At 35.8% G+C, this 25,507-nt stretch overlaps 1 protein-coding gene and 1 long non-coding RNA gene across 8 annotated transcripts in view; both read right to left on the bottom strand.

Annotated features, from left to right (window-relative positions):
* LOC108281723 overlaps positions 1-8,269 on the bottom strand; it is a 25,376-nt gene extending 17,107 nt beyond the window's left edge. The window contains exon 1 of the long non-coding RNA XR_005195290.1: positions 6,405-8,269. This is a non-coding gene — a long non-coding RNA (uncharacterized LOC108281723). The remainder of the gene's footprint in view (positions 1-6,404) is intronic.
* Positions 8,270-10,864: 2,595 nt separating this feature from the next.
* The window catches only part of CEP57L1 (centrosomal protein 57 like 1), a 46,648-nt gene continuing 32,005 nt past the window's right edge, over positions 10,865-25,507 (bottom strand). For 5 of the 7 annotated variants that reach the window (XM_017497388.2, XM_037727430.1, XM_037727432.1 and 2 more), the window contains 7 exons: positions 21,336-21,452; positions 19,693-19,770; positions 19,129-19,215; positions 15,908-15,985; positions 15,548-15,741; positions 14,330-14,474; positions 10,865-12,004 (listed from right to left, as the gene is read on the bottom strand). In XM_017497388.2, coding sequence (XP_017352877.1) covers positions 11,783-12,004; positions 14,330-14,474; positions 15,548-15,741; positions 15,908-15,985; positions 19,129-19,215; positions 19,693-19,770; positions 21,336-21,452 — 921 coding nt within the window. In that variant the 3' untranslated portion in view covers positions 10,865-11,782. The remainder of the gene's footprint in view (positions 12,005-14,329; positions 14,475-15,547; positions 15,742-15,907; positions 15,986-19,128; positions 19,216-19,692; positions 19,771-21,335; positions 21,453-25,507) is intronic. The other 2 variants (XM_017497390.2, XM_037727431.1) reach the window with 2 other exon arrangements.

The following is a 25,507-nucleotide window of genomic DNA, read 5'->3' as shown; positions in this document are numbered from 1 at the left end:
AATGTTTTGTATTTTTAGTAGAGACGGGGTTTCACCATGTTGACCAGGATGGTCTCGATCTCTTGACCTCGTGATCCACCCGCCTCGGCCTCCCAAAGTGCTGGGATTACAGGCTCGAGCCCAGGCAATAATTAACAATTCACTTTTGTAACCATGACCAAGCCACACATCTCGTTAAAGTAGATAAGGTAAGCCCATTATTAAGCAAAACAGTCCAAGCAACTTGGCTGAGGTGAACTGAATGGTTCTTGGTTCCTGACTATCTTACACATAAAGTAATGACAACCTCTCAGACTTTAAAAAGCCTCCACGCAAAGTTAACTCCCATGTTTTTGTAACATGGCCCTAGTTTTATTAACTAGACTTATAAAAAAAACTTTGCATATTAAGCATAACCTTTTATCACACTCACATAATAAAACTAATCATCAAAGTAATGATACTAAATCAGAAAATCACGAAGCAAATTTATGGTCAAATCCATGCTTTAGGAGGAAATCTGGAGGCAAAACTGACACCTTAACCAGAGGCCATGAAAGGTAAACAACACACATCACATTTGGGTCAGAAAACAAAAAACAATACTGCAGTAAAAGACCAACACAGCAAGTCTTGATTGTGTAAACTTTTCACATTCCAAAGAAATGTTTGTCCTGTGCCCAGATTCAAGAAGATAACCTCTAAGTCCTTGGACTATCCTGCCTGATTTAAGTGTTTTTATTTACCTGGGGGCCTTGGGCTATACCAGAGAGTCTAAACTAACAATGTGATTAATGGTGGGGTCCTTAGGCCATGTACTATCAGCTCCATCTTTGGAGGGGCTGAAAACTGAAGGCCACATGGTATATCAGCCATGCTATGCCTATGAGACCAACCCTCAAGAAAAGATCTGGACACCAAGGCTTGGTAGAGCTTCCCTGGTTAGCAATTCTCCAAGAATGCTGTCACACGTTGTTGCTGAATTATGGGCTGTCTACATGATTTCACAGGTGAAGGACAACTAAAAGCTTGTCCTTGGGCCTGGTGTCCCCCAGACTTTGCCCTATGTGCCTTTTTTCAGTTGCTGATTTTAATCTATATTCTTTTGCTATAATATATGCCATAACCATAACGTAACAGCTCTTCTGTGTTCTGTGAGTCCCTCCAGTGAATCACTGAACCTGAATGTGGTCTTGGGGACCACCTGAGATAAAATACTGAGATAAGATTAAAAAGAAAAAACAGTCACCACCCTATCTAGTTATCATTTCCTGTGTAAAGGAAACCTTGAGCCTTTCTAAGTTACTCTCTAATAACTATATCCCTGGTCTTGGCAATGCTGATATCGAAAGATACATCATGACCTCTGATATGATGATTATTTGAGGAAACTGTTTTCCACCATGAAAAGAACTAAACTTGGTGACTTTGGTAGTTTTGTAGGTTTTTTCATTTGATAAGCCTATCTTCTAAAGTCTGTATTCCCTTGTAAGTTTTCTTTGCATATAAACTCATTTTCTAAAGCTTTAGTCTTCGAGTGGTTTATGTTTTTTATTTCTGTTGATGGTAGTTTAAACCAATAGTATTTTAGTAGAATGGTTTAAGAGACTCAAACTCTACTTTGTGGTATTATTTATGGGAATGCTCTGAGAATGAGAAATCACAGGGAAAGATCCTACCCAAATACCAAAGGCCCAGCCCTCTTTCAACTTGAAAGCCATTCTGTAAAAGAACAAAGAAAAAAGAACCCTGTTTGAAATTTTCGCTTAAGTGTCTACCATTTAAATCATACCTTGAGAGAATCAAGGAATGTAATACTTATATAAATTCTTCCAAGTTTATCAACAGAGAAGTTATACACATAAAATAAGTTTTTAAAAATCAATTATTTTTGAGATTAAAGTAAAAGCAGGTATCTTTAGAGTAACTTCTTTTTAAATCAGGTACAGAATTTCCCAGCTTTAAATTGGTAGATTGGTTCATTTTGGGGAAAATGAAGGTAATAATGCTTTTTATGTGTTCAGTCATTTCAACAGTGCTATTCTCTCACATGTATTACATATTTTGGGTAAGCTGTCTCTGAAAATATTTTGCAAGGTATTTAAGATACTTGTGCTAGAAATTATAAGTTATAAAACCATAAATGTCCTACAGAATTCTCGAGCATTTTAAAACTTAATTTTAAGTGGGTTTCCTGTACACTAAAATGGTTTATGTTATAAATAACACATTTGTAAAGGTAGAAGGACCTACAGTGATGGAGAGTGAAATACTTTTCAATCAGCAAGATTCTGGACAATTGTCCTATAAACATCAATCTTGTATTTCAGGCACAAAGTGATTCACATTCTGTACTAGGTTCAGTAATAGGTTTTTCCAAGAAATACCCTACAAGTCAATGTATATTTAACTTTAAGGCAAACCAACAACAACAACCACAAAATGCCTCTCAAAGTTTTTTAGAGGCTATCCTAAAATTTGCTTAATTACATTAAGCCAAGTCAGGTTAAAAAGTACATTATTTTAGCTATGTGAAGTGAAAGGTCTGGCTCACCTCACAATCCTCTTTTCTTAAAGACTAAGATTTCTTTCTTTACTTGTTTAAATAACTTTAGTAATTTGTAGTGGTGAATAAACTTTTACAAGTGGGTAGAGAATCCCATTATAATGAGATTGTATTTGGTGACCTTATTATTGCTCATTACTCTACAAACACTTCTTCCTACATTCTGACCATAGTCCAGAGCAGTGACTTTGGTGATAGGGTTACAAGAAATCTGTTACATAGGGTATTAAAAACCAGAGAAATCCTCTCAGGAGTCAGTTTATTTAATGAAGCTATCTTTCAGGTAAGATACTTATCCACTTACTGATTTAAAAAGATTCAGTCAGGCTGATTGCCCAAAAAGAAGATGATATGTTTTTAAAGAGTACTACGTTGGTGGTATTATCAGGTTTTTAATTTTTTTTTTTTTTTTTGAGACGGAGTTTCGCTCTTGTTACCTAGGCTGGAGTGCAATGGCACGATCTTGGCTCACCGCAACCTCTGCCTCCTGGGTTCAAGCAATTCTCCTGCCTCAGCCTCCTGAGTAGCTGGGATTACAGGCACGTGCCACCATACCCGGCTAATTTTTTGTGTTTTTAGTAGAGACAGGTTTTCACCTTGTTGACCAGGATGGTCTCAATCTCTTGACCTCGTGATCCACCCGCCTTGGCCTCCCAAAGTGCTGGGATTACAGGGGTGAGCCACCGTGCCCGGCCCAGATTTTTAATTTTTATGGTGCCACTGACCATTGATGCTCAGAAAAATATGGTTTGTCAAATGACAGATCTTTGCTCTTTTCAGATTGGAAACAAGCAGATAGAAAGAGTTTTTCTCCCACAAATCTCACATCTTGATCAGTTGGTAAAACTGTCTGAACCACCTGCAGAGCAACTTTCTTTCCTAATCATAGTCTCATGCTTGGTTAGGTGGAATAATGAGGTCATTTTGTTAAGGGATTCATATTGAATACATTTATTTGCCCATATTAGAAAAGCAACACTTCTCTAAGTTGGCTAGTGTTTGAAAACTGTATTCTATAGAATAGGAAATGCAATAGTATTAATGAAAATGAGATTTGTATCTGTAAAACACATGAAACAAATACACAATATTTCTGGAATAAACAATAGATTCACACAGACATAACAAGGGACTTTGGAGTATTCCTACTCTAAATTGGCTACTCCACTTTTCTCCACATCTTCCAAATTCATTCTCACTGAATACTTATTAAGAGCCAACTTTTTCTTCCCCCAAAAATATTTAGAGCTACATTAAAAATGATAACCCAGTACTCATAAAGTTTCACAAAACATTAGCTACCTGAATTATGTGTGATGCACTCTGATTTTTTTTTTTTTTAACTGATAGAATCCTACTCTGTTGCCCAGGCTGGAGTGCAGTGGTGCATTCTCAGCTCACTGCAACCTCCACCTCCCTGGTTCAAGCCAATTTTCTGGCCTCAGCCTCCCGAGTACCCAGGACTACAGGTGCACACCACCATGCCCGGCTAATTTTTGTATTTTTAGTAGAGACCAGGTTTCACCATGTTGCCTGGGGTGGTCTTGAACTACTGAGCTCAGGCAATCTGCCCACCACAGCCTCCTAAAGTGCTAGGATTACAGGCATGAGCCATTGCACCTGGCCTCATTCTGATATTTTCAATGCTATTTTATATCATAAAATGCTGGTAGTGACCTGCTAAATTCCTTTGATAATATGACTGTATGTAGTATGAAAAACACTGAGGAGGCTGAAGTATGCAGAAATTGAGTGGCTTAGGTTCATAAGGAAAGTAAATGTCAATCATTTGCATAATTCTGTGCAACTCAATAGTTGGCCTCTAGAATGTAACCATTCTGTATAATTCTTATTTTTCTGTTTTAGTCTGCCATTATTGCTTGATTTTCCCCCCACTTCCTCTCCATTTACCTCATTGTTTCATACCCACTTTTTCCACTCATGCCTTGGAATTTGATTATAGACTGGCTATGGCTGGCATATGTTTGAAATGACTAAAAGAACTGATATCTTCAATCAAGAGGCCTAATAAAGAGTGAAAATCCTAGACCAATACTGCTGCCAGGCAAACAATTTAAAAAGGTGAAGGTTTATAAATCAGATAGTTAGAAAATGAAGAAATTACAAACAGGCCAACTTCTAAAGGACTTTATCAGTAAATGAAAACAAATACTGAGTAGGCAAATATTTACTGAGCATCTGCTCTGTGGTGGTGATTATGCCATTCATGTCCCCTACTGTTTTCTTCCATATATACATATATATATATGTCTTATCTTTTCTATCAAGACTATAAGCAACTTGAAAATGGAATTTCATAGCAGCTAGTACAGTATTTTGAAATCAATAATTAGAGATCAATATCTACTAGCTGATGAACAAGTCATACCAATATCCAAATATGGAACTCTTGGCTCTCAAACCTCTTCCTCTTAGCATATCAAAGAAAGCGCCATTCTGGTGCCCACTGTTAGGGGAACCACATCCTGCCCCTCCCCAGACAAGTAATACTGGGCTATTCCTTTTTTTTTTTTTCTTTTTGAGGCAGAGTCACACTTTGTTGCCCAGGCTGGAGTGTAATGGCACAATCTCCGTTCACTACAATCTCCGCCTCCCAGATTTAAGCGATTATTCTGCCTCAGCCTCCTGAGTGGCTGAACTACAGGTGCACGCCACCATGCCCAGCTAAGTTTTTTGTATTTTTAGTAGACACAGGGTTTCACTATATTGGCCAGGCTGGTCTTGAACTCCTGACCTCAGGTGATCCGCCTGCCTTGGCCTCTCAAATGCTAGATTACAGGCATGAGCCACAGCTCCCAGCCCCAAATGGGAATTGGATCCATCTGTATCAATAAGGCAAACACTCCCAATAAACCCACCAGGAAAAAAAAAATCTAATTCTTTAAGTAAACAATCTACAGCAAAAGTAACAACAAACTCTGGCTCAGACATTATTTTAAAGGTTTAACTTTATACTTTTCCTATGTGTCTAATTCTCCTCACATGAAAAAACACAAACAAAAAAAAAAAATGGCAGAGAAATTTCCATGAAAACACATAGATGGAATGCTAAGAAAAAGATGAGGCATTGATAAGGTCTATTTAATTACCAAGAAGTAAATTTATTTTCAGATGAGTGACAGTCAATATTATTTTTATTTATCCTCATCTCACTTTAATTAAAAGGTGCAATGGCAACCCATAAAGAGTTTTAAAAAAATCTCACAGATGCTATTATGCCTTAGTGAGGTTTGTCTTGTCATATGTCTGAGAGTCAGCTTGCACTTATCTAAACATAACCTACAATTAAATGTTCTCAGTAGGGAAAGCCTTAGTTACAGCTGAATAGATTTCCAGGAACCCCATTAGAAGTTTCATTATTTACTCTACGCCAATAATGGCAGCTGTTGCATTTCTGTCTACAACACACACTCCTTCCATTATGCATAACCAACTGGCCTCTTCCCCCTTAGACTGATTTCTAACAGTACAATTAAAAGTTTTAGTTAATTTTTAATGTATTATGGATTAAGAATACACATTTATCGTTAAAATTATACTTTTAAAGTTAAGAAGGCTCTCACATCTACCTGCAGGTATAGAAAAAAAAAGAATAAAGAAAGCTATCAAAAAAAACTCAAAAATAATTTTCAAGTACATTATCCCAGCCAGTTAGCTTACTGTGTACTAAGCATCTCCCACTTTAATCTTACATTGTTGAAAACTGAACATTTCCCTCTGACCCTCCCGTCTTTAGCTGCAACCTAATAAAAATGGCTGGGTTGCCAATGATCCACCCAAGTACAGTTAATTCAGGATTCCAACTCCCATTTCCAGTATCAGAATATAGTTACAATACCTGCTGCTTCAAACACTGGCACTTTCTGGCTTCAGTTTCATCAAAATTGAGACCTGCCATGGCTAGAAAATTCCAACTCCATTATTTCAATTTCAAATTAAATAAAAACCAACAACTCCGTTTTTCACTTAAGTGAACAAAATCCATGAAATCATACCAAAGTTTCTGCTAGACAGGGCACAGCTGTGAGGTTGCTATAGCAACTCTTGTACACTGACCATAGACTGCCTGCTCCATCCAGGAAAGAAATCTTTTGCTCCACCTCCCGAGGAGTCAAAGGCTCTGGCAAGCAGGCAGTCTGCGAGTTTAGTACCTGTGATGGAGCACAATACACCATTTTTCATTGTCTCTCAATAATAAATGTCACCTCAACAACCACACCAGACTCCAGACCAATTTGCTGTATGTGGTTATGTATTTCAGCACCATGACAGACCTGCGTTCTTTACCGCCTCCCATTAGAAACCCAGGCTAGGAAAGATGCCAAAGCCATTTCCCTTCAGGCACACAGAAAGAGATTAAACCCAAAATAAATGAGAATATTTCCACTTTTACCAAGAATATATTTAAGTGTTTGCTTTTAGGCTACAACTCATGCAAACATGTGCTCTACATTTTTTTGGGGGGCCACTCAGATTGAAAAAAATATTTATTGAGTTTTTACTAAGTGCCAACTCTTCTGCTGGGTACTTTTCCATGCTATTTCATTTACTCCTCACAACAAATTAGTATAATCCTGTGAGGGAGATATTAGTATAATCCCCACTTTACAGATGAGAAACTGAGGCTCCAAAAAGTTATTTGACTTGTCCAAGCTATTAAATGGTGGAGTCCCAGAATTTGAAACCAAGTTTCATAGCTCTGAAGTCATGTTTTTTTTCTACTACACTGGACTAATTTTCAAGAAAATTCTCAATGGAAATATTTCATGTTTCCAAAATGGCTTTAAAATTTTTAAAGGTAATTTTTAAAGCAATCCATCTTCACAAGTAATGACTTTATTAATAACTAAATATATTCAGCCACCTTTCTAAATGTATAGAAAACAAAGGCACAGAAATATAGGTCTGCGTTATGGTCCCTGATGGGTAGCAGAAAGCTAAAAAGTTTAGCAGAAAGCTAAGCTTTAACTATAAAACTCATATCCTCAAGGAGGAAAGGCAAAGTAGAAAAACAGGTAAAGTTGTGGGGAGAGAGATTCAAGATGGCCGATTACTAGCAGCTCGGGAATGTAACTCCCAGTGAAAACACAGAGAACGTCAGACTAATTTTTTTGCTCACGGACCAGGAGATTCCCAGCGGAGGGGCCCCACGGGTCGCCAGCTTGACTCTTGTGGCCAGCAGCTGTTCCCGGTGCGGAGTGAACGAACTGGTTCCCCTTTTGGTCGATGTTGGAGGCTCCAGGAAGGCAGAGTCGCCCATTCAGCTGATTGAAAGGGGGACCCAGGAAGGAAGCCAGACCGGAGATTCCCGGGCAGAAAAGCACCAGGAGTCTTGGCACCGCTGTTTTAGCCGACACAGTGGGTTGCTCAGATTTCAGCGCTGGGAATCAACAAGTTGGACGTCCACTCAGAGACCTAATTTGAAAGTCGGTAATTACGACGACAGGTGGATAAATTTACAATGACGGTAAGAAAACAACGTAAAAAGGCTGAGAATACTCAAAATCAGAATGCTTCTCCCTCCACAGGGGATCACAGTTCCTCATCAACAAGGGAACAAGGCTTAATGGAGAATGAGTGCGTTCCAATAACAGAATTAGGCTTCAGAAATTGGATAATAAGAAACTTCTGTGAGCTAAAAGAACATGTTCTAGCCCAATGTAAGGAAACTAAGAACGTTGAAAAAAGGTTTGACGAAATCCTAACAAGGGTGAACAATTTAGAGAGGAATATAAGTGAATTAATGGAACTGAAGAATACAATAAGAGAACTTCGAGAAGTATGCACAGGTTTTAACACTCGAATTGATCAAGCAGAAGAAAGGATATTAGAGGTCGAAGACCAACTTAATGAAATGAAATCAGAAGGCAAGATTAGAGAAGAAAAAGTAAAAAGGAATGAGCAAAGTGTACAGGAAATATGGGACTATGTGAAAAGACCTAATTTATGTTTGATAGGTGTACCTGAATGTCATGAAGAGAATGAATCCAAGCTGGAAAATATTTTTCAAGATATTATTCAGGAAAACTTTCCTAATCTAGTAAGGCAGGACAATACTCAACTCCAGGCAATACCGAGACCACCACAAAGATATTTCTCAAGAAGAGCAACCCCAAGACACATAATCGTTAGATTCACCAGGGTTGAAATAAAGGAGAAAATTCTAAGGGCAGCTAGAGAGAAAGGTCAGGTTACCCATAGAGGGAAGCAGATCTCTCAGCAGAGACCCTACAGGCTAGAAGAGAGTGGGGGGTAATATTCAATATCCTCAAAGAAAAGAATTTTCAACCCAGAATCTCATATCCAGCCAAACTAAGTTTCATAAATGAAGGAAAAATAAAATTTTTTGCAAACAAGCAAGCACTCAGAGATTTCATCACCACCAGGCCTGCTTTACAAGAGCTTCTGACAGAAGCGCTACACACAGAAAGGAACAACCAGTATCAGTCATCCCAAAAACTTACCAAAAGATAAAGAGTATCTTTATAATGAAGAATCTATATCAACTGATGGGCAAAATAGTCAGCTAGCATTAAATGACAATATTAAACTCACAAATGTCAATATTAATCCTAAATTTAAATGTATTAAATGCCCCAATCAAAGACACAGACATGCAACTTGAATAAAAAGTCAAAACCCATCGGCATGCTGTGGCCAGATCCATCTCATAAGCAAGGACACACAAAGATTCTAAACAAAAGGTTGGAGGAAGACTCACCAATCAAATGGAGAGAGAAAAAAAAAACAACAGGAGTTGTTACTTTCATTTCTGACAAAATATACTTTAATAGTAACAAAGACTAAAAGAAACAAAGAAGGACATTACATAATGGTAAAAGGATCAAAGTAACAACAGGACTCAATGATCATAAATATATATGCACCTAATATAGGGGCACCCAGATACATAAGACAAGCTCTTAATGACCTATAGAGACTTAGACTCCCACACAATAATAATGGGAGACTTCAACATTAATATTAGACAGATCAATGAGTCAGAAAATTAACAAGGATATCCAGGACTTGAACTCAGATCCGGAACAAGTAAACTTAATAAACATTTATAGAACTCTTCACTTTAAATACACAAAATACACACTCTTATCAGTACCACATCACACCTACTCACAGGTTTAAATGAAATATTGGTTGGCTGTTTGTTTGTTATTTTCTTCCCTCATTTATTTTTTATTTTTTTTTTCTGTTTCCATTATTAAGCATAAAAGAGGTTTTCAATACCATTTTTAGACTGCATTCTACCCCGGGCAATAAAGCAACACTTCGTTCTCTCTCCCTCTTCCTCTTCTCTTTCTTCCTCTCCTTCATTTTATTATTATTATTCTTTGTTTTTCTTTCTTTCTCTCTTTTTTTAAAAAAAAAAAAAGTTGAACATTGGGGAAAGGTGGCAAGAAATCGATATGTGAGAACAAACTCTTTGAAGTCAACAAAGAGAAAATGAGAGTATGTCCTGATGTCATTGTTTGCATTCCTGGATGTATGCATATCTGAAGTTACCTATCTATGGATTTTTCAGTTATTAAGCTAAATACACTCCTTTTCTTAAAAAAAAAAAAAAAGTTCCAAATGTTGGCAAAAAGACAATTAAAAAAAAAAAAAAGAAAAAGAAAAACAGGTAAAGTGATACAACTGAGTTTAGATCAAATACCCTATGGAACATTTCCAGGGCTGAGGAGCTAAGGGTGGGGATGAAGGGAGTGAAAGCTGGCAGACGGTACATGCACTATTTACACCAGGAGGAAACCTTGATCTCTGCCATTAACTACTTTCAAGGACAATTCCAAGTTTTAATGTGCCCATCTTCAGTCACCTCCCCACTTCCAGGTCTGGAAGTTCTTCTAACATGGCATCTCTTTGCACCATTAAAATGAATTATAGTTCTCTTCCTCCCCAAAAGGTCCATAATTACCCACTTTTTCCTACACAAGCTTCTTGGGAACTTCCTAGGAAAACAGAAAAACTGTCTTCTAAAAATTGCTCCCCTTAGCTTCCCAAGATCCTGACCTAAAAATTCTTTCACATCTATAACTTGAACACTCTCTCAGCCATGGATTCAAAGAATTCAGTAAATACATACTTCCAGCTCTGTCCCTTAGGAATCACCATCTCTTAAACTGCTACCCTTTATTTGAGCTCCTCCACTCTATTACACCATTTTGGTCTGTCTTCTATTTCTAATTCAGTTCATGACTCTAGTTCCCCAGTTGCCTCAGAGGATTTGAGTGAGAAACCAAGAGTTCAGAAGAATTGCACTAGTTTCCATAGGTGTCCAGAAAAATAATCAAGTGCAAATTTTATAAAGCATGCATACACAAAAAACATTTGACATTACTGACTTTAAAATATAAAAAATAAAAATATACCATACTATACTGAATTTCTGCTGGATGAGGCAATTAAATGCCCAGCTTTCTCTTCCTCTATACTTTCTTATAAAAAAAATATCACTTTTGTGGGTCCTAGAAATTCAGTCTTATTATATACAATGCAAAGAATAAAAGTCAGCAAAAATTATAAAGTAGTAAAATTGATCATTGATTTTTTTAAAAAAACTAGTTTTGTAAAAGTGAATGGGAATAGGAGAGGAAAGCTTCTGCAATAGAATTCTGTCTCCTAAAAATTAAGTAGCTATGGGTTCCTATTGTCTCATAAAAATTTGGATTAAAGTCTTCTTCACAAAACTGTGTAACTTCAGCTTTCCCCTTTCCAAAAGAGAAAAACATTTCACACTCATCTCTAAAACAAAATAGAAAGAAAGCACCAGGAAAGCTAAATGATCTTTCTGAACTCTGTTCACTTAACATTGGTTTTTAAGGTCAAAAGCCTATTAAATGAAAAGTGGAATGAATGGTACTTGTAGCTCAGATTTAACTCAATTTTGAATACTGTCAATCTAGTATAATTTCTTAAATTTAACTTAAGATATCTGCAAAATGAACAATGTTTCTAAGACAGGATGAGGTTAGGGGCTTCAATCAATAAGAAAAATAAAAAAGCAATAATTTATTATTTGGAACGCAGTAGGTCATTGGGCATCAATTTTAAAATACTACAACTTCATGTTTTATAGAAGCTAGAAACATGATTCAAACATGATTCAAATGTCACAAAGTTGTATTAAATTAAAACCACTTTAGACAATTCAAGGTCTCATTGACAAAGTTCATTTAAGGTGACAGTTTTGCTATTTTGTTACTGTTCCCACATGATATCATCTCTTCTCAATTTCACTTGAAGATTATGAACTCGTATTGGATGAAAGGTGCTGTTTTTCTGAAAAAGGTTAGTGTCAGTCAAGCATTTTCTGGGGCTATTTTTTATGTTCCTTGATCCTTTAAGGTCGCTGCCTTCTTGCTGAATACCTGAAGCTTTACTCATCTTTGAGTTTTGAACTTTTTGCTGCAGTTTACAGACCTGGAAAGAGAAAAAAATCTAATATTTTAGTCAAAGATATACTAAAAATATGCTCCAAAACAGATGGGTTGGATTGATGGTTTAAAGATTACATTAAATTAAAAAGTCCAAGTCAGTAAGTATTTTATTTATTGAACATCTAGTACATGCCTAAACACTGTGTCATCAGGTAAAAATATAATGAAGAGAAAAGCTCTTACTTTCAAGGAGCTTACTGTTCCTATTAGTGGAAAAAAAAGCATATATGTGACAACTAGAGAATACTTCGAGCCAGGATAACTTTGAATAAGACAAAAAGTGTTACATATGAGAAGGCCAAAGTAGGTTAAGGTCAACGTGGGTGGGAGAGGTTGAGGGAAATGTTGTATGGTACATATTAAATTGGTAAAAACTAGAGAACAGAGAGGAGAGAGAAGAACTTTTCCGGTAACATTAACAGCAAAGCAAATAATTATTTCTAGTTTAGAAAGTCACACACACACACACACACACCCCACGTGTATGTGGGTGTGCATGTGTGGTGTGTGTGTGTATAAATATACGCATTTTTTTAACTGCCATTCGGTAGTACTTTAAATTCAGGAATACCTTTGTGTACAAACACTTTTGTGTATTCCTGAATTTAAAGTACTACTGAATAGCAGTTTTTTTTTTTTTTTTTTTTTGAGACGGAGTTTCGCTCTTGTTACCCAGGCTGGAGTGCAATGGCGCGATCTCGGCTCACCGCAACCTCCACCTCCTGGGTTCAGGCAATTCTCCTGCCTCAACCTCCTGAGTAGCTGGGATTACAGGCATGCGCCACCATGCCCAGCTAATGTTTTGTATTTTTAGTAGAGACAGGGTTTCACCGTGTTGACCAGGATGGTCTCGATCTCTTGACCTCGTGATCCACCCGCCTCGGCCTCCCAAAGTGCTGGGATTACAGGCTTGAGCCACCGCGCCCGGCCCTGAATAGCAGTTTTAAAAAAAGTCAAGGGAATAACTTTATCCTTGAGTAGTACATGGTAATAGTGGAGGCAGACAGAATTAAACAAAAACAATACCTATCAACTGGCCAAAACCCATTTTTTCAAAGTCTAACCCATTACTTAGGCTATGTCACTTGAGCATAGGTTTAATTTGTAGCATAGGTTTAATTTGCAGAGCTGATTCAGACTTTGGGTGAGTACCTAGTTTTCTATTTGGCTAACAGGCAATTTTTATTACAGATATTACATTATGCTTAAAAATTTATAACTGTTCTAGCTATTATAGAATATAAATCACGTTTTTCAAAATATAGTATAAACTACCTGAGTTTAAAAAATGATCATTCTTCTATGCAATTTTCTCCTATGCAATTTCAAGAAAGTGTACAAGTTGTATAATCTTCACTCCAAAACAATCATACAGAAATTTTTACTTATTATAGCCTTAAAAGACAGAAAAATAAAAATATTTGTTTTAAAAATTTCACTTCTTTCTTTCTTCCCTTCTTTGTCATAAGAAGAATAAAAATAATAATATTCTGCATCTTTTATTACTTTCCTATAAAAAGCAGGGAGGCTTACTTGTGACATTTATATAACATTAACTTTGATGAATGGTGATTTTGTCCATAGACATATGGCTACATGATGCGACTTGAGGGTTCCCTGGAAAGGCTCCCTCTGCCTTCTGCTCCAACAGTGTTATAGTGCTGCAAGTTCAACCTATGGAGTCATTGTCTTGGAATTAAATATTATATTCCATGATACTTGTTAAAATAGTAAACCATTCACTATTCTTAGTTATTAAGACTTAACATATAAGCATAGAGTTTTCCTCACCATCCCCATCCTACTCACTATAGCTAGCCTAGTATGGGTCCCCAGGGAATGGAACATAGCATAGCTTGTTTTGGGAAAGGGGAAACATGCTTTAAGAATTGGGGCACTGCTTGGGAGCCAGGTTTATGTCTGGTAGTGAATCAGAGACCTGCTGACATAAAGGGTATCATTAAAGCATTAGAAGAGAGAAGGGAAAGAAAATAGATTGCTAAGAGGATAACTGGAGGGCTTCTAACGCAAGTTTAATCTACCTCACAATTTTCCCAAAGCCATTTCTGAATACATAACTAAGTTTCTTTGCTCACTTAAAAAATTTTAACTTGGAGAGTTATGTAGGAGGTCCATGTTATTCCAATGGGACAGATGGCTGTATTTTGTCACAGGCCTATGTGACTACCATCTATCTTTTCCCTAATTCCCATATACAGACCTCAAATTTGGAAGGTCATACAGAGATATAACACTGAATCCAGATATTTTAGCTTTTTATTAAAATCTCTTACTAAAGCCTTCTTACACTGTCTTGATGCTTCTTCAGTTTGGAGATTTGTTCTCCTTTAATTTCCATTTTCTTGACTAAACACTCTAGTTCACATTCTATGTCATTACACACTGAATGGCTTTCAGTTTCCTTCATTTGTTTCAGTAGTTCTTGGTGCTCCCTATGAAAGAATAGCAAATATTAAGCACTATTATAGTTTATTGCATATATGTCTTTACCATAATTAAGCAATTTTCTGTTCAATCATAAGTTTCAGTCAGAGTTAAACATTACCCTTTAAAAAGTCTCCTTCTTTAGGGTTGTTTAAATCTATGGTAAATATAACATTGCTAAGGAACTTTTAAAAAAATCTGAATTCTTGATGTTCACAGATCCATGTAGTAAGATATTTGATGTCTTTAACTAGAAGTATTAAAGGGCTCTCTTCTTCATTATTGATGTAAGATCTTTGGAAGAATTCCAGCTGTGGTATTTGCCTGAAAATCTTCTGGATTTGGAGTTAGCCTACTGAAATGCTGTTAATAGAATTAGTTATATGTTCTACAGAGGTCTTAGATCAACTAGCTGGTCAGCCAAATCACATAGTTCTGAAATTTCTGTTGAATATATATTTACGGGAGAGGGAGGCACAATATAATGTATCTCACATGGAAATCTTCCTTACTATAGATGCTTCAAAATTTGTAACGCAGACCAGCCAGAATCTAAAACAAGGTATTACATTCCTACTTGTCTAATGAAATCATTCATTCAGCTAAAAGATTCTAAAACACAAAGGGAGGGCCTTATAAAAGCTTTTGTGAGTTATAATCTAAGGTCATCAGATCCTATATGTTAGAATGATGGTAATATCTATCAGTCCAGGTTTTGTGAATACAGAAATACCTTAGAATGAAAAAGTACTGGTTACACAGAATTGAAATTTTAAATAATACTAATAAATACAATGAAAAAACTGTGACAGTAAGTCTGTCCAAATGGCTAAGTAAGGCCTTTAAGAATTTATAAGTGGTATTGTTCTTAAGGCTAAGAAGATAAAAATGATATCTAAATATCTTGATACTTCTCCTGATAAAGAATAAAAATACTGGTCAGGCATGGTGGCTCATATTTGTAATTCCGGCATTTTGGGAGGCCAAGGCAGGAGGACTACCTGAAACCAGGAGTTCAAGACTAGCCTGGGCAACATAGCAAGACATTGTCTCTTTAAAGAAAAAAAAAAAGAATACTTACATACTCATTTGGTCCAGCTCATCTTGCATTGCCATCAAAAGTTCAGATAAATTGTCACAAATGGAAATGGACTTTTCTGAATCAGTAGGAATAGCCTTACACCAGGAAGTTGTTCTAGAAGACTTGGGGAGACATCTAGGCTCAGTCTCATTAGAAGATTTCTGAAGGATATGTGGGCCACGATGTTGCCTCATCTGCAAAAATTTTTGCATATTTGCATTCAAGTAACAGCTTGCACTGGCGAACGTATTGGAAAAGAAATAACTGAGAACAATTTTAAATGACTGAAGACATTTAAATAGCATTTACAACAAAGCAGCAGTTTTTTTGAACAACTATCTTCATTTTATCCCCTCTTACCTTTTCAGCCACAAAAGGCAGTGCTCCAAACTTTGAACAAATTTGCCTAGGTGGTCCTCTCTTTACACATTTAGTTTTCTAGGGATTGACAAGAAAAAACATAAACAAAAAATTATTTAAAAAGTTACTTCTGATATAAAGAACTCTCAAAACTCAACAGAAAACAGTGCAGCTGGAAAATAGGCAAAAGACATGAACAGAAATTTCACTGACAAAGACATACATATGGCAAACATATGAAAAGATATTCAACATCATTAGTTATTATGGAAATGCAAGTTGAAATTTCAGTGAAATATCACTGCACATCTATCAGAATGGCCAAAATAAAAAATAGTGACAATACCAAATGTTGGCAAGCATGTAGAGAAAATGAATCACTCACGTATTGTTGGTGGGAATACAAAATGGTACAACCATTTTGGAAGACAGTTTGGCAGTTTCTTATAAAACTAAAAACATGCTTATCACATGACCCAACAATTGTTCTCTTAGGCATTTATCCTAGAAAAATGAAAAGTTATGTTCACATAAAAACCTGTGCACAAATGTTCATAGCAGCTTTATTTGTAATAGCTAAAAAACTGTTTTTTTTTTTTTTTTTTTGAGACAGGGTCTCATTCTGTCACCCAGACTGGAGTACAGCGGTGCAATCTTGGCTCACCACAACCTCAGTCGCCCAGGCTCAAGCGATTCTCCTGCCTTAGGCTCCTGAGTAGCTGGGATTACAGGCGAGTGACACTACTGCCAGGCTAATTTTTGTATTTTTAGTAGAGACAGGGTTTCACCATATTGGCCAGGCTGGTCTTGAACTCCTGACCTCAAATGATCCATCTGTCTTGACTTCCCCAAGTGTTGGGATTACAGGTGTGAGCCACCACACCCAGCCTCAAATATCCTTAAACAGGTGAATGGTTAAATTGTGGTATATCTGTAACACGGAATACCAGGCAGAAATACAAAGAATATATTGATACTTATAACAATTTGGATGGACCTCAAGGGAAAAAAGCCAATCACAAAAAGTTACATACTGTATAATTCCATTTATATAACATTCTTGAGATAATAAAATACACAGATGGTGAACAGAGTAGAGGTGGCCAATGTTCAGGGAAGGGATGTATAGCATGAAGGAGTCTTTTAGTGGTAGAAGAGTTCTGTATCTTGATTGTTGTGATAGTGACATGAATCTACACATATGATTCATAAAATCTGCACATATGATTTCTCTCTATGTAAAACTTTCCTATTGCTGTCAGTTACCATCTGAAATTACAACTCTAATTATGTCCCTACACTTCTCAGAAGCTTTCAATGGTTCCTGTTTATAGAATAAAATTTCAAACTCTTAACATGGCATTCAAGGTCAGCCATTAGCTCACCCCAAGCTCTATTTTCCATTTTAACTTTCACTATGATCCCATCTCACCCCCACTACTGGACTATTACCTATAGGTCCCTGGAAAAACCAACAATTTCCTCAGACTATAATACATTTTTCCTCATCTCAGTCTGTCAATACTTAATTCTTCAAGCCTTCCTTTAATATAGCTTCTTGCACATTACCTTTCACATATTCCTTTGTCTACACAGCACCACAACACACTTTGTTTAAACCTCTATTAATTTTCTATTACACTGTTTTATATTTATATATTTATCTATTTCTCACAAATTCCTGTCTTACTTAGCTTTTTATCACCTAGAGATACCAGTCTATGCACATTAAAATGTATAAGTTGAATGAACTATGTCCAGGACATGGACAAGCAGTGGGATAGGAAGCAGGCCTCTCATACAGGCTTCTTGAAATCTGATCCTACTTTCAGCAACTTTGGCACTACCTCCATCTTTAATGGGAGAAATCATTATTTGCACACCCTGTGAACTTGGGATTTGAACTACGTACTTCTATAAAGTGATTCTGCTGTTAATTACTCTGTTCTCTTCCAGGGGTTACCTTTTCTTTCCTTCATTTCTTTTATCTTCCCTCTATACCTTCACTATTTTTACAATAAATAGGTAAACTGAAAAAAAGTTCCATTAAAAAAGTTATCATCAGAGAGAGGATGCCATAAAACATACATATTGGGCAATATGTGTTCCACTGTCAAATTACTTACAGTGATTTTTCTATTTGGCTTTGTAAATGTGAATTTCACTGCACAAACAAGACACAAAACAAGTATTTAGGAAAGAAAATAAGCAAAATAAGTCATATTAGGGAAATATTTTTCATTATTGTAGTTTAAAAATTCTTTAAAATGAAAAAATTATGAAATATACAGTGCAAGTATTGAACATGAATTCTTATTTATGCAATAAGAGTAGCCAAAGTTAAGTATAATGTTCTCTCCATTATTTTATCTATAAGCTAAGCACATGGCAGTGGCTAGAATTCCCAAACAGCATCTCCTGTCTCCCACAGCAAATGGCACACAGCAACACTCACTCCATTCATATCTAAATAAATAGTAATAATGGCCATCAAAACCATAATTCCAGAATCATAAGATTAAAAGGGACTAAAAACATTTTTCATACCATTATACATAATTAAGAAGGGTTACTTAAATAGAATGCATTCAAAACATGAATTCATCTAAACAAAATATTGATCTATAAAGTACCAACTCTCCAATCCTTACTTTTAGGCAAATTCACAAGAAATGAGCATAGAAATTACACATAACAATAAATTCTCTATATAAATGACTTTACAGACTTAACAAATCTGTAAGAAAAACCTTTATTTTTTATTGTGCATGTATTACATAAAACTGCTTTCAGGATCTATTATGTTGTCAATATCTACTATGCTGTTTAGTGACTCTTTTATAAAGTATCACGAAATATATTTCTCCAGAAGTTTAAAACTAGAAAAATGTTAATCTTTCTAGAAAACTTTGAGAGCTTCCTGTTATTTCACAAAGATGGCTACACTGTCCATTACATGTTCCTTTTTGCTTTGGTTGTCAAGAAAACTCAGAGCTAAATTTTTTACATGACTGCTGCTACTTTTTTTTAACCTGAATCTTATGAAATTTTCTGTCCTTATACCCCAAATCATCATTCATTATTTAGCATGCATTACTGCATATCTTTTATTATATATCTTCAAATCCTTTTTAGAAAGGGGTAGGTATAAGCATTAAGAGGGTATAAAACAAGTATTATCAAATAAAAGTATTGTTTGGAATAAAGTTTTATATGCACACCTTTGAAGATTTCTTCTTTTCCTTGGAGTGCTTTAGATTTGAAACTGAAGACATTATAATTTTACTGATTTCAAGTCCAGTTTGAAGCTATAATGTTTTAAAAAAAAAGTTATAAAATTGATTTGTAACATGCAAAAACACTATAATGAGCTATCAGGTCTAAGTTTATAAATATGAAAATAATTTTTGAAGAAGAAAAGAAAATTTGAAATACTATTTTTGTACGTGTGAAGGTCACTAAGCCTATTGGTAATTACAATAATTTTGTTTATAAAAGAGTAAATTATTTAATATACATATGTAAGTCAAACTGAAAATAATTTACCCTAGGAGTTCTTTCAACTGAGAATATATGTTACTTGTCAGAATTTCAAAAGATTAAAAGACCTCTTGATAATACAGCCAAGTATTATACTGGCTGAGTGAGAATTTCATTATCATAACAAAAAGACAATTTAGGAAGCACAAATTGGAATCTAGAACACAGGTTTCAGTTTGATGAAAACAAAAATATGGTAAAACATATATGGTTTACTGTGATAGACTATATAGTGCTATATTTACCTCAGAAGCTTTGTCTTGAAATAGCTTACGTTGATGTTCTTCTTCCTTAAGTCGTTCTTCTAAATATTTAATCTTGTCCTGCAAAAGAGTGAAAAATTAACATTGTTATATGAGCCAAGTATCCTTTGTTCTTTTCCAAATAGAGTCCTAAGGGTCTTGATTCTTAAGAGTTTCGCAAATTAAGGCAGAAAATGATAAAAAGGAAAGGCACAAGATGTTAAGATTCTGTTTTGAGACAGAGTTTTGCTCTGTCACCCAGGCTGGAGTGCAGTGGTGCAATCTCACTGCAACCTCCGCCTCCCGGGTTCAAGCAATTCTCTTGCCTCAGCCTCCCAAGTCGCTGGGGCTACAGGTGTGTGCCACTACGCTTGTCTAATTTTTTGTATTTTTAGTAGAGGCCCACCTACTAAGGATGTTCGCCATGTTAGCAAGAATGGTCTCGAACTTCTGACCTCGTGATTCACCCCTGCCCTGCCGCCCTGCCTCCCAAATGCTGAGATTACAGGCATAAGTCACCACACCCAGCCAATGTTAAGATTTTTCTTGGTTTTCTTCACACTTCTTTATTTGCTTTTTTACCTTCTATTACATACAAGGAGAACAAAGGGAAAGCAAAGAATATACACACACATAAGCTTTATTAACTTCCAGCAACAAAATCATTATGATGAAAATTTAAGGTGTAGGTCAAACAATCACAGTCTTGGGTCTCAACATTTCATTCAAAACATATAAAAATAAGTTTCTACTATTTGCATAAATATAATAAGTGTAATTTTGGGAGCAAGAAGAGTGAAAAGACATAATAGAAATACACAATGTGATCCTTGTTACTTAAGAGCTTGTACAGATTGAGTATCCCATATCTGAAGTGCTTGGAACCAGAGATATTTTAGATTTTGGAATATTTTCATTACTGGTTTGGTACCTCTAATCCAAAAATTCAAAATTCTATATTACTCCAATGAACATTTCCTCTGAACATTTTAAGTGTTCAAAAGTTTTGGATTTTGGAGCATTTCAGATTTTGGAGTTAGGGATACCCAACCTGTACTGTATGAAAAGAAAAAAAAGAGTAATAGTCACAAAACAATAAAACAACAAAGCAAGGAAATAATTTGAAAGGGATCATATATACATATAACCTTATATATGTAAGTATCACATCTTATATCTGTGGTGTGGTTCAGAATAGAAAGACAGTACTATTTCAAAAGGAGGACTTCCTGAGTGTTGGAAAGCTCAAGGACGACTTCCTAGAGGAATTACGACTATGAGAAAACCCTATAAAATGGAAAGGATTTGGAGGGGAAAAGGATGGAGAGGGGAACTGGAATAGGATTAATTTGACTATAAGTGGTATGAGACAATTTTTCCATATCCTTTAGGTAAAGTATCTGACAAATGAAAATCTCCTGCCATATTAGAAGTCAAAATTACAATTTCACATCAAAAGACAGCTCATTCATACTGTGACAGAACACATTAACTCTCACTCTACAGGTAAGAATTCATATCTGGATTATTAAAAGTTGTCAATAAAGTTTTATAAATCTAAGATTTACTCTACATACACATAAAATACCAATTATGCTTAACACTAAAGATTTACTCCTGTTGTCATCACTTCAAAGAAAGTTTACCTCAGCAGTTTTCTGAGTTGCTGTAAGTCTAAAACACTCTTTTTCTAAGACATCAAGCTTTTCAAGTTTTGCATACAGCTTCATCTCATCTTGCCCTTTTTCCCTCTGAAGCTGGGCCTAGAAAAGATAAAAATAAAATAACAACCCTGAATTTGGCAAGTAATGCCAATGGAACAAGAATAATACAATTTCTGAGAATTCAAAACACAATATGAATATCATGAGAAACATGTACTTATAAATGTATATACTTTAGGTGCTTATAAACAAGAAGAAAATCAAACACTTTTTATTTGTTTTTTTCAATTTTAAAGTCATAACTATTTTTTTTGTTGTTTTGTTTTTGAGATGGAGTCTTGCTCTGTCAACAGGCTAGAGTTCAGGGACGTGATCTCGGCTCACTGCAACCTCCGCCTCCTGGATTCAAGTGATTCTCCTGCCTCAGCCTCTAGAGTAGCTGGCACTACAGGAACGCACCCCCATGCCCAGCTAATTTTTGTATTTTTAACAGAGATGGGGTTTTACCATGTTGGCCAGGATGTATTCGATCTCTTGACCTTGTGATCTGCCTGCCTCAGCCTCCCAAAGTGCTGGGATTACAGGCATGAGTCACCACGCCCAGCCCATAATTTTTTTAATTAAAATTTAATTTTTTTTTCCTGAAAATCAAAAACTTTTAAGGAGCAAACAAAATGTGCAAAAAAGACCAGGTATGGTGGCTCATACCTGTAATTCAAGCACTTTAAGAGGCTAAGATGGAAGGACTGCTTGAACCCAGGAGTTTGAGACCAGCCTAGGCAACATAGTGGGCATTTATAACTATACTAATGTAAGATACTAATTATAGGGGCAACTGTGAGGGAGCAAGAACTCTCTCTATACTATCTGCTCAATTTTCTATAAACCTAAAATGGCTACAAACAATGTCTATTAATTAAAACAAAACCAAAAACAATATCAATAAACAGAGTCTTGGTAACCTGTGGTTTAGTAACATTCGGTTGAAGTCCCAAAGAAGAGGAGAGAGAGGTGGGACAGAATAATTATTTGAAGGATCATGGTTGAAAATGTTCCAATTTAATGAAAAATATGGGACAGATTCAAGAACCTCAAAAAGTCTAAGCATTAAAAAAAAAAATAACAGGAACATCATTATCATATAGTGGAAAACAAGTGATAAAAGGGACAATCTTAAAAGCAGTCTGAGAAATGATGACACATTATGCATAGAGGAATAAAGAAAATAACTTTGATTAGAAACTGTAAGATCCAGAAGATAACAGAAACAAAAATCTTTAAAGTGCTGAAAGTAGAAAAGAGTCAACCAGAATTCTATATCCAGTCAAAATATCTTTCACAATGACAGTGAAATAGACTTTTCCAGATAAATAGATGCTAAGACAATTCTTAGTATTCTGACATTTTCCTTCAGACTGGAGAAAAATGATACCAAATGGAAAATGAAATCTACACAAAAATAAAAAGCACAGGAAAGGTAAAAATTATATATTTTTGTTTCCTAATTTTTCTGAAAGAATAATTGACCGTTTGAAGCAAAAATAATAATGTATTGTGGGTTGTATGACGTATGCAGAAATAAAATGTATGAAAACTATAGCCCAAAGGGGAATAAGAGGAAGCATACTGAAAGAGGATCCTACATTATATGCAAAATATTTTAATACAGATTTATGGCAGACCGTGGTTAGTTAAGGATACATATTTTAGGTCTTAGAGCAGCTATTAAAAAGGATCATAATTTGTTTCAATATCTACTAGAGAAAGACCCTCATCTTATTCTTCAGAATAGTCTGTCTATTCTTGGACCTTTGCTTTTCCATATAAATTTTAATTTCTTAAAAATCTATTATGCATTTGACCCATCAAAATCCAATATTGACTGTTACTTTTACCCTTCTGCCAAGACAATGCAAGAGTATTAGAACACTTTAAACTACTTTACTTCTTCCTAATATATAAGCCATTGTCCTGATGAATTTTAATTCTTAATATATATTTAAACCACACAAAGCATTATTGTTTTCTATAATATTCATTTAGATTTATCCACATATTTACCATCTTCATTGCTCTTTATTCCTTCCTGCATCTCTGACCTTCCACCAAAGGTCATTTTCCTTCGGTCTGATATCCTTTAGTGTTCCCTTTAGAGTAGGCCTACTAATAACAACTTATCTCAGTCTTTTTAGTCTTAAAATGTCTTAATTTCTGAAGGATACTTCCTCCAGGCATAGAATTCTAGACCAGCACTTATTTTCTTTTAACACCTTAACTCTAACAGTCCCTTGTCTTCCGGATTCAGTACTTTCAGTTGAGAAGTCAGCTATCACTTTAATTGTTCTCTCTTTGAATGTAATATGTTTTTTCCTGGATGCTTTTAAGATTTTACTTTTTTTTCTTTTTTTTGAGATGCAGTCTTGTTCTGTCATCCAGGCTGGAGTACAATGGCCAGATCTCAGGTCACTGCAATCTCCGCCTCCCGGGTTCAAGCGATTCTCCTGTCTCGGCCTCCCAAGTAGCTGTGATTACAGGTGCCCGCCACTATGCCCGGCTAATTTTTCTATTTTTAGTGGAGACAAGGTTTCACCGTGCTGGCCAGGCTGGTCTTGAACCCCTGACCTCACGTGATCCACCTGCCTTGGCCTCTCAAAGTGCTGGGATTACAGGTGTGAGCCACTGTGCCTGGCCTTACTTCTGTTTTATTTTTTTGAGTTATCTATGTAGAGCCTCTCTTATATTATCCTGCTTTGATTTTTGTCGGGTTTCTTGAATCTATGGTGTAATTTTACTTTTTAATTTTGTAACATTCTTGGCCATTATCTCTTCAAATACTGCTTTTGCCCTATTTTCCCTTTCCTTTTTTTTCTAAACTCCAGTTATACATAAGTTGGACCTCATTCTAATATTATGCCTTTTCTCTGTTTTCTGAATTAACTATCTTTCTTTCTCTCTTTATTGATCTGCATGGTTTCTCCTTCCAGTTCGCCGATTTTTTTAATCTGTTGTTAGATCCATTGGGTTCTAAATTTGTTATTATATTTTTCTTCAGTTCTATAATTTTTATTTGGTTCCTTCTCCAATCTGCTTTGCCAGTTTATAGTTTCCAATTCTTCAGTAAACATTGCAATCTTGTCTTTTAGCTTGATGATAGCAAGCATAATTATTTTAAAGTCAGTGTCTGTTAGAGCCAGTCAGTACCTAGCTGGAGCTAACTTTCGAGTGTCTATACAGTCTGTTATGCATGCTGTTTCTTATTCATTTCAGAGTGTTTTATCTCCTTCTGCCTGATTATCTTTGGTTAAAAGTTGCTCATTGTGTTGAAGAAATATTTGTAGAAATAATTTGAGGTCCCTGGGAATATCAGTAATCCAAGATCACTGTAATTCAACTTTAGAAACTAAGGTTTTCTAGGCTACCTTGATAACCTGGAGCAGGACTATAATCTGGGTTGTTTTTCTTGTTCACCCTTATAAAGCACTTGAGTAGAAGAGATTTAGTAGCATCCTATTTGATAGGTTCTGGACTCTAATTTCCTTAGCCACAGATGGATGGCTGTCAAAGGCATTATTTAGCCTCTCAACTGCCTCTTCGGGAACCAGAAATATCCTTAGAAGAAAGAAGCCTGAAATGTCAAGACAAACGGAATTTAAGTCTGCAGAGAACTTAAATTTTGAATTGATGGTTTTTCATCACCTTGTCGGTTACTCAAATGCCTTTACGATTTTTCTTTGTTTCTTTTTTCTCTCTTTTTAAAGAAATATTCTGTTCAGTATTTGTTTTTCTCTGCAGAAGAGGTGGTTCAAATGACCTAGCTTGTAATTACTGTAAGTGGAAATCTCCCGTATACAGCTTTATATTCTACTTTACTTAAGAGTGTAATACAGCTGGGCATGGTGGCTCATGCCTGTAATGCCAGCACTTTGGGAGGCTGAGGCAGGCGGATCAACTGAGGTCAGGAGTTTGAGACCAGCCTGATCAATATGGAGAAACTCTGTCTCTACTAAAAATACAAAATTAGCTGGGTGTGGTGGCACATGCCTGTAATCCCAGTTACTCAGGAGGCTGAAGCAGGAGCATCGTTTGAAACCAGGAGGTGGAGGTTGTGGTGAGCCGAGATTGCACCATTGCATTCCAGCCTGGGCAACAAGAGT

The sequence above is a fragment of the Cebus imitator genome, unplaced genomic scaffold (assembly GCF_001604975.1).
Source record: "Cebus imitator isolate Cc_AM_T3 unplaced genomic scaffold, Cebus_imitator-1.0 Scaffold231, whole genome shotgun sequence".
NCBI classification, from domain to species: Eukaryota; Metazoa; Chordata; class Mammalia; order Primates; family Cebidae; genus Cebus; species Cebus imitator.
Note: the sequence above shows the minus strand (reverse complement) of the source record. Positions and strands in the feature narration are given on the sequence as shown.